The sequence below is a fragment of the Lactuca sativa genome, chromosome 6 (assembly GCF_002870075.4).
Source record: "Lactuca sativa cultivar Salinas chromosome 6, Lsat_Salinas_v11, whole genome shotgun sequence".
Classification (NCBI taxonomy): domain Eukaryota; kingdom Viridiplantae; phylum Streptophyta; class Magnoliopsida; order Asterales; family Asteraceae; genus Lactuca; species Lactuca sativa.
In genome coordinates this window covers 63,669,461-63,678,909 of record NC_056628.2, presented here as the reverse complement: position 1 = coordinate 63,678,909, position 9,449 = coordinate 63,669,461, and the positions used below count along the sequence as shown (strand labels likewise).

Sequence of the window (9,449 nt, the reverse complement as noted above, 5' to 3'; positions counted from 1 at the left end):
CCCATAAAATGGTGATTAAACTGAACTTTTGAAAAAACATGGTATTTTTCCCAAGTTAACCCAACACATTACATTATAGGTAACAATGGTCTCACTAAAGCTTTTTACCAAAAATTAGTAGTTTTGTAACTTATTAAAAATTGATGGTTAAACACAACATTAAGTATAGTCTTTTTTTTTTTCTTTTTTTTTTTTTAATAATTAGCCCGTTTGTAATCACTGTTATCTCTATACAAACCCAAATCAGTTTATTCTCTCGTACCATACAAAATCATGATTTTTTTTTTTTTTTTTTTTTTTAATTTTTTTAACCAACTATTATTTTGATAATTTATTAATTTTTGTAGGGTGTTTTGGAAAATTATGGATAACATTAGTAGATGCCAATGAAAAATCCTGTAGGAAATAATTGGCCCCTTCAGTTTCGACACTATTTTTACTCTTCGTTATTCACTTTCGTTTTCACACTCTCCTGCTCTACTGTCCCTCTCTATCAAGTCCAGGTCAGTCTCTCTCTTCTTCTCTTCCTCGTATGCCCTATTTCACCTTCCGAACTTCAGCTCTATGTTCTTCACACTTCAACTATTCATGTATCTAAGAGGCATTCTCGATATGCTTTTAATTGACTTTGCTGATATACATCCCATTTGGGGTTTTGGGTCATTGTAAAAAACCAAATCGAACGAATATATCTCATTTTCGATGTTTTCTTCATTTTTTTCAGTTATGTTTCTGATAAAAATTCTATCTTTAGGTTTCTCTGTAGTCATTTTCTTGTCTAATGGTTAAAAGAAGAATAGTCGATTGATTTTTTTTTCTTCATTTACTCTGAATATGAATCTAGTCAGATGTTCTTTACTTTTAACCCTCACACATTCGTATTAAATTTAAGGTTTGAAGTTGATTCTTTATCAACTTACCATGCACAGAAGAATGTTTTCAGCAACTGTATGTTCAATTTTAATTGCGTATCTTCACTTTCTTTGTAATTATTGAAGGATAAAAGTTAAAACCAATCAAATTGATACAACACAACAACATATCGAGTGTTTATCGATTAAATCATTAGAAGCTAAAATGGGATTGTTAATTTTCAATGGCAGACAATATGATGGAAGAAATACAGTCTCAATCAGATAACTACAGATCTTCATCATCTTCAGCCAGCAGTCCAATTACTAAATTACCCTCCAGTCACTTCTACTACTTAAGAAAACCCGGTTCTTTAAGAAACCCAATTTCATTCGAGGATTCACCAGATTGGGACGACACAGATGTTGAGCTCAAGGTGGAGGAGGTTCGCGACACCATTAACGCCGCCACCACAACAGCTTCACCATCTCCTTCCAAACTTAACAGCAGGTCCACGTCATCATCATCACCACCACCACCATCCCCACCACCACCGGTGGCTAGAAAGATTTCAGGCGCTTCAATTGTATGGAAGGATTTAACAGTCACCATAAAGGGTAAAAGAAAGTATTCTGATAGGGTCATAAAAAGCTCAAATGGATTTGCTTTACCTGGAACAATTACAGTGATCATGGGACCTGCAAAATCAGGGAAATCTACCCTTTTGAAAGCTCTTTCAGGTAATGGGCTGTTTCGTCATTATCTTTTGCTTCCAATTTACTTTAATTGAACTTTAACATAATGTTATTTCTGATTGTATGATTTAGGGAGATTGGATGATTCCGCAAAAGTGTATGGTGAAGTATTTGTAAATGGCGCAAAGTCATCCTTGCACTATGGATCATATGTAAGACTCCAAGATTACTACTTGATAAAAAGAGTTAATTTCCCCTTAAACGAAAGCTTTTAACACATACCTTTTTCCATTTATAGGGATTTGTCGGGAGGAAAAACACACTTATTGGCTCACTAACAGTGCGTGAATATCTCTACTACTCAGCACTACTTCAACTTCCTGGTTTCTTATGTGAGAAAAAAAGTATTGTTGAGGAAGCAATACTCGCAATGTCATTGAATGAACATGCAAACAAGCTTATAGGCAGCCATTGTTGTACAAAGGGTCTTTCTAAAGGTGAAAAAAGACGCATCACCATTGCTAGGGAGCTCATAACGAGACCACATCTTTTATTCATAGATGAGCCTCTGTATCATCTCGACAGGTCGCTTTTCAACTTTTATTTTTATATATAGCATTCAAGCTGTTCGATGAAATGCCTAAGAGAATCTTCAATCTTAAATACTCAGTGTTTCTGCACTACTTATGATGGTGACATTAAAGAAGCTTGCAAGCAATGGGTTGACACTAATTTTCACAATTTACCAAAGTAGCACTGAAGTTTTTGGTCTGTTTGACCGAATTTGTCTTCTTTCAAATGGAAACACTTTGTTTTTTGGAGAGACATTGGCTTGCTTGCAGGTAAAAGTTTCATTTAAAAAATGTCATGTTCTGCTTTTATAAAGAAAAGGGTACTTTTGTAATTTTGTAAATGATCTTTATTCTTTACTCATGCAGCATTTCTCAAATGCTGGATTTCCTTGCCCCATCATGCAAAGTCCTTCTGATCACTTTCTTCGTGCCATAAACACAGACTTTGACCGGATTATTTCAGTCTGCAAAAACTGGCAAGTAAGTGCTTCTTTTTTATTTGTGCAAATTACAAAAAAAAAAAAAAAAACCTTATAGTTTGTGTTTTTTCCGGATTAAAACTCAAATTTAATTTTTGCCTGAAAAAGACCTTGTATTTTTTTCATTTTTTCCAATCCGGCCCTTTTAGTCATTTTTTTCCAAAAAATTTGTAAAATGCGAGGGTTTATTGAGAAAAACTTAAAAAGTTGAGGGTTTATTTGGAAGCATATAGAAGGTTGAGAAAAACTGGCAAGTAAGTGCTTATTTGTTATTTGCGCAAATTAAAAAAAAAAAATTATTACATCAATTTTTTTCCATCAAACCATTCAACATTTGTTTCAAATTAAACATTTTGACTGTTTATATAACGTCAAGATGGTTATTTGAAAAAAAAAATGTAAATGGCCCAAAGTATAACGTTTTTTTTTTTTTTTTTTTTTTTTTTAGTTTAGGATTAATCTCATAAAAGACCTTACCGTTTGTGTTTTTTTCGGATTAAACCTCAAATATAATTTTTTCCTGAAAAAGACCTTGTATTTTTCATTTTTTCCAATCCGGCCCTTTTAGTCATTTTTTTTCCAAAAAAATTGTAAAATGTGAGGGTTTTAGTGAGTTAAAAAGTTTAGGGTTTATTTGGAAGCATATAGAAGGTTGAGGGTTTTTTTTTTCGGTAAAAAATACAAAGTTGAGAGATTTCTCAGAAAAAATAAAAACATACAAGTCCTTTTTCATTGAAAAAATAAATTTTAGGTATAATCCGGAAAAAAACACAAAATATAAGGTCTTTTACGAGATTAACCCTTTTATTTATTTTTACAATTTCCTCTTTTTAACAATCTTACTATATCCATAAACTTTGGCAGGATGACAATGGGGATCTTTCATCGGTTAATATGGACACTGCAATAGCAATTCGTACGCTTGAAGAAACCTACAGATTGTCTGCTGACGTGGCATCAGTTGAGACAATGATACTAAGGCTAACCGAAAGGGTATACAATAACTAATAATCATATTTCATTTTTTCATTTTTCATTTTTTTTATTGTGGGCATGTTAGCATGTATGATTATGAATCTTAACTAAAGTTATGACAATAGGAAGGCCCCTTGCTCAAAAGCAAGGGTAAGGCAAGCAGTGTGGCAAGAATTGCAGTATTGACTTGGAGATCATTTTTGATTATGTCAAGGGAGTTGAAATATTATTGGCTTCGATTAATTCTTTGCATGATGCTTTCGCTATGTATTGGCACTATGTTTTCGGGATTAGGTCATTCGCTATTGTCCGTTGAGGTATGTTTTATAAAATTTGTGTTGGCGATTCTTTTCTAATTAACCAAATCATGTTGCAAGTGAATAAAATGAAAAAAATAATTTCTTTTGATGGTTTGCAGATGAGAGTTGCTGCGATCTTTTTGTTTATATCTTTTACGTCGCTCTTAAGCGTTGTTGGAGTGCCTATGCAATTGAAGGAGGTGAAGGTGTATGCTTGTGAAGATTCAAATGGACATTCGGGAGGATTTGTTTTCTTAATGGGGCAATTGTTGGCGAGCATTCCGTTCTTGTTTCTCATCTCAATTTCATCAAGTCTAGTCTTCTACTTCCTTGTTGAGCTTCGAAGCGAGTTTAGCCATTTGATGTATTTTGTGCTTAACTTTTTCATGTGTCTTTTGGTTAACGAAGGCCTCATGTTGGTTGTTGTCACCATATTGCAAGATACGTTTTCGAGTATTTCAACGCTCGTGTTTATACACGTAAGTTTGTGATGCTAACAAATATCTTATGTAGCATCCACACGCTGTGCACGTACCAAGATATTGTCTGCTTTGCTTTAGACAACCTGACATAAAAAACAAAAACTTCCCACGCGGTCACCCATCCTTGTACTACTCTAATCTGAGCACGCTTAACTAAAGAGTTATTATGGGATCTGGTGCCTTCACATTTATACCGATCACAAGAGCCTCAAATACTTGTTCAGGCAGAAGGATTTGAATATGAACTTATGAACGATTACGACTGTGAAATTCTGTATCATCCAGGAAAGGCAAATGTGGTAGCAACGTTTTAAAGGCATGAGGTCACAGACTTTATGGTTAAGTGTGTGTGGACGAGAGCAGTACTAGGATGGGTGACTCTCTGGAAAGTTCTCGTGCAAGGTTGCCCAAAACAGACAATATTGAGGATCTTACATCTCTTATTGTGTAATAAAGAATATAATTTTGAGGATTAAACAACTTTTTTTCGTTATGCTTTTGATTTTACAGATAGTGATGATGCTTTCGGCTGGCTATTTTCGAATTCGAAGTGCTTTGCCTAGGCTAGTATGGATGTACCCTCTATCCTACATTACTTTCCATACGTTCTCAATTCAGGTAGAGTTCATGATACTCTTTGGTTAAGTTATTGTGATTTTCCAAGATTACCCTCGATCAGCTTATGGGACCACTTTATATTTTTGTTTTAGGGAATCTTGGAGAATGAATATAGTGGAGTTTCATTTGCAGTGGGGGAAATGAGGACTGTTTCGGGTTATCAAGCTCTTGAAAACGTATACGATGTGTCTCCGAATGAACATTCCAAGTGGAAAAATTTATATATTCTTTCTTTTATGGCTATTTGTTATCGAGTTCTTGTGTTCCTATTGCTACATATTTGTGTCAAGAAGAATGTTTCTTTATTCAGATTTGTATGTTGTAAAATGAAGATCAATGTCGCACAATGAATAAATATATGTTGTTTTTTTTATGGGTTTTGAGTTGTTCATGGAAATATACTGTAAGTTGTAGAGCTTTTGTTAACTGTTTATTGTACTTCATTAAAGGGTTAACACTTTTTCCCTTACTTTTTATACAACTTTAAAAAAAAAAGATTTCAACATTTTTACAACTTTTTTTTTTAATTATTATTACGTTGGACTTAAACTTTTTCACATTTAACACAGTTTATTCAGATATTGTTAGAAATACTTTTAATTTATATTTTTACTTTTACATTTTGACTTTTGTGTTCTCAAAACTAAACATAAGGAAAACATGTTCGTCGTCAATTTTGGGAAAGAAAAAATGATTTATGGACTTTGCAAATAATAGTAATAAATTTTATAAAGACATGTCTTAACAAATGCATTTTGTTCATAAAGGATGACATTTTTAATCGATCTAACAGTATTTTACTTAAATATGTATGAAAATTTATAAAAGCATAAGTAGAGATTAAAAAAAAATTGTAAAAAAAGGTTGGATTTTAGCTGATTTTTTTTAATAGAAGTTGAAAAAGAAAATTTCAAAATTTCTTTTTTTTTTTTGGAAAATTTAGCCAAAACTCTAAGATGAAAGTTGACATAGTTTACTAATACCATGTAGAAAGAATGAAAAAATATATTAAAATGTTTTTTTGGTCATTTAAGGATGTACAAAATCGTACAAAAAGAGAAAAAAAATATGAGATGTACCGTATGGAATACCACTCCCTGCACGTGGTACCGTGAAAGATGCATGTTTAGTGAGTTCATCAACCCACCATTTTACTCTCCTTTTTCACGTTGTCAATTTCACTATCAATCCACTAGATATAGAAAATAATCACCACTCCAAAAGTATGTTTTTTTTTTCTTTTTTTTTTTATAAATTAAATAAAAACATAATTTAAAACATAATAAAATATTTTATATTAATTAAAGCCACATTACATTAATCAAAAAAACATAGAAAATTAAACCTAAATTACTAAAAAGCATAAAAAACATAGAATCTAATTGTGATATTTGTCGAGAACTTCTTGTTGAATTTTCAAAAACACCCTTAAATTTTCCGGGTCGAGATTTGGTTGCGGCACCGTATTTATAATTTGAAGATCGGTGAGTGCCAATTGTCGCTGACGAACTTCCTCCGTTGAATCAAAAAATTTTCGAAACAATTTAGAGTTTTGTCGATTTTCTCCCTAATATGTCCTCGTTGGTTGATTTTCCGCTAAAAGACGCCCCCTTTCTCGTTTTGTGCCTTCTCGATGGTCGACGAAGTTGGACGTCCAGTGGACCCTCCCCCTCGGTGGCGTCGAACTCACCATTGAGGTCGAGGTTCACACCAATGTCCGACTCGGACGTTCTCGACCTTTTGTTGGAACCGGTGATAGATCCTAAATACGCCGTTTCCGGATAAATGATCCATGTTAGACCATTGTGACAAACTTTCCACGCTTTTTGGTTGGCAAACGGTTTACTATTGTTGGTAATTTTGTATTGGTACAACACGGTTGATAAAATATTGAAATCGTTGCTACCACTTCTATGCATATTTTTAAGATTGTCAAATACGCCGTTAAATTTAGTGCAAGTCGCTTGAAGGTCACGCCATTTTGCATTGACCGAGTCGTATGTCCGGCTCGTTTGCCTTCCTAATAACATGTGGAAGTGGTCTAAAACACGATTCCAAAAGCTTTGACCCGATTGCGCGTTGCCGACATTCCCGTCTTGTGATATGAAAATCTAAGCTTTAGCTAAACTTTCCTTCTTCTCCTCGGTCCACTGCGTATTTTTCTTTTTCCTTGAATCTTTTGATTTTTTTTGCCTTGTACGACTTGACTGTGTTTCTTCAACTCATTTGTCGTCGTCGTCATTGTCGAGGTTTACGAGTTGAGATTGAGATAATAAAACTTGAGATGGTTGTGAAGTTTGTTGATGTTGGGAAATTTGGGGTTGAAATTGCGAAGAAGGTTGCTGTTAAAAAGTTTGAAATTAGAGTTGAATGAATTGTGGTGGTTGTTGTTGGTAGTAGTGTGGGTGGTATGAAAGATTAATAATAGAGGTTGTTGTTGAGTGGGGGATGATAACAATTGCATTTAGCCAACATTCGTTAACGGATCATTTGGAATGTTTGTAGTAGGTGAGATTATTTTGGTTTGGATCCATAGTTAGAAGGTAAAAAAGTATGAGAATATAGTATCTTTTTGTAGTGTAAAATTGTTAGTAAAATATGGGGGTATTTATAGTTGGAGTTGAATTGGTTTTTGAATTGAAATAGAATTATTTTTTATTTTTTCTATTTTTTTAATGTGCAATGACTACAACAAAAAAATGGTCAAAACGACCGTTGACAATTTACTCGTCTCCCATTCGTTGTCTTCTTCCGTCTTTTGAGTCACATCACACCCTAACACCGACCCTTGGGGCGGTGTTCACGTGTCTTCAAGGTCGCCACCTCAGCATCACGCGTCTTCAAGGACGCCCACTCCGAGTAGCCGTATATGTACCATATATGGATAATAAATTGTACCAAATGATGTGGATCGAGATAGATTATTTTTCATATGTTGTGAATTGGAATAGATGATGGTAAAATAAAAAATAAAAGCAGATTTGATGTCTATGTGTCATGTAGATGTGATGTCTATATGTCATGTAGATTTGAAGACGTAAAACTATCTATATTAACAATTCAATCCAATCTAACTTTATTTATTTATAAAAAACTAATGAGAAATTAAATATCCTCCTACGTTTGTTGCTACAAATCTTTCTACTCAATTAAATGATAGCATATGTCATATTAGTATATTAAAATATCATTAAATGAATATTAAATGTTACACATGTCACTATTTAATTGTGTAGGAAAATTTATAGGAACAAAAAGTAGAAGAATATTTAATTTCTCAAAACTAATTTTACTATCTTTCACCTATACAATCTAATTCAATCTAATTATTCACACTCAATCCAACCCAACTTCATTTTATACTAAAAAGTATACGAAAAAAATTTATATCAATATGGTTTTATTTTATAGAGAAAAATAAATTATAAATTTCAAGATATTTTATTTATATCAATAATAGTTTTATTGTGTAGAGAAAAATAAATTATAAATTTCAGGATATTTTATTTATATCAAGAAAGGTTTTATTTTATGGAGAAAAATAAATTATAAATTTCAGGATGTTTTATTTATATTTTAACAAAGATAAAATATAGTAATTAACTAAAATAGTATTAAATACTTACCTAGAAGACGCATGGCAATATGAAAAAATAAAAAGAATTAAACCTTTTGGTGAACCGGCGGTTCGTTGCAGCAACTTAGTTAATGAAGTTTATTTTATTTTTTATTTTTCTTTTTGGTGAACCAACCTCAAAAGATCACCAATGGCACTTAAAGACAACTCTCATGATTGCCTTTTGGAATACAATCTTATCCCTTCGTTAATAATAGAAATGTACAATTGTACACCATTTTATCTAAAAACCTTCAAAGCATGGGACATTGAACTTTCCACTAAAATTTTGAAGACATAACTACGAAAATTTGATCAGAAGTTTTTTATTGAAAAGGGTCATGTCAATGTTTGTGTGTTTCTTTAGAGAAAACGACGGGACTAATAAAAGGACACTCCCACTTGATTTTCTAATAAAGTTTGCTTCCCACTAAACCAGTGGGACTGACTAAGGCCTCTACCGCACCTCCGATGCCATAAGTACAAACACCACCCATTGACCGTGGTTAGGGTGTGGCTAGGGCCGCACTACCATATCCTATGGGAGCGCTCCCTTTTGTCTATTTTCCAAACTTCTTAACCGGCCTAAATTTTTTAATTTTTTTTCCTTTTCAACATTACCCCACTCCTATTTAAACTTTTCAAACTTTATAAATTTTTAACCAAACAAAATCACAAACACTTCATATTTTACCATCTTTTTGTTTCCAAAAGGACCAAAACCTTTGAAAATGTCATCTTCTAAAAAAATACCAAACAAAAAACACCGACTAACAACACCACAACTCCAAGACCTTCAAGGGATCAACCAATTTATTCGTCTACTTTTTACCAATACGGCGGTATACTTCCCTATTATCC

General features: G+C 33.0%; 1 protein-coding gene across 2 annotated transcripts; it reads left to right on the top strand.

Annotated features, from left to right (window-relative positions):
- Positions 1-362: 362 nt before the first annotated feature.
- Positions 363-5,345, top strand: LOC111897793 (ABC transporter G family member 3). Of its 2 annotated transcripts, none has more exons than XM_023893743.2 (11): positions 363-503; positions 1,104-1,592; positions 1,680-1,759; positions 1,846-2,132; positions 2,218-2,389; positions 2,486-2,599; positions 3,463-3,591; positions 3,699-3,890; positions 3,992-4,351; positions 4,865-4,972; positions 5,065-5,345. In XM_023893743.2, exons 2-11 carry the CDS (start codon positions 1,109-1,111, stop codon positions 5,320-5,322), a joined length of 2,184 nt encoding a protein of 727 aa, XP_023749511.1. In that variant the 5' UTR covers positions 363-503; positions 1,104-1,108; the 3' UTR covers positions 5,323-5,345. The 2 variants fall into 2 exon arrangements, with proteins under 2 accessions (XP_023749511.1, XP_042751700.1); XM_042895766.2 differs by lacking the exon at positions 363-503 and adding an exon at positions 562-723.
- The last annotated feature ends 4,104 nt before the right edge of the window (positions 5,346-9,449 follow it).

Coding starts and splice junctions, on each gene's coding strand:
- LOC111897793 (XM_023893743.2), top strand. CDS start 1,109: ATGATGGAAGAAATACAGTCTCAATCAGATAACTACAGATCTTCATCA. Junction 1,593..1,679: donor CCTTTTGAAAGCTCTTTCAG/GTAATGGGCTGT, acceptor TGTATGATTTAG/GGAGATTGGATGATTCCGCA. Junction 4,352..4,864: donor CAACGCTCGTGTTTATACAC/GTAAGTTTGTGA, acceptor TTGATTTTACAG/ATAGTGATGATGCTTTCGGC.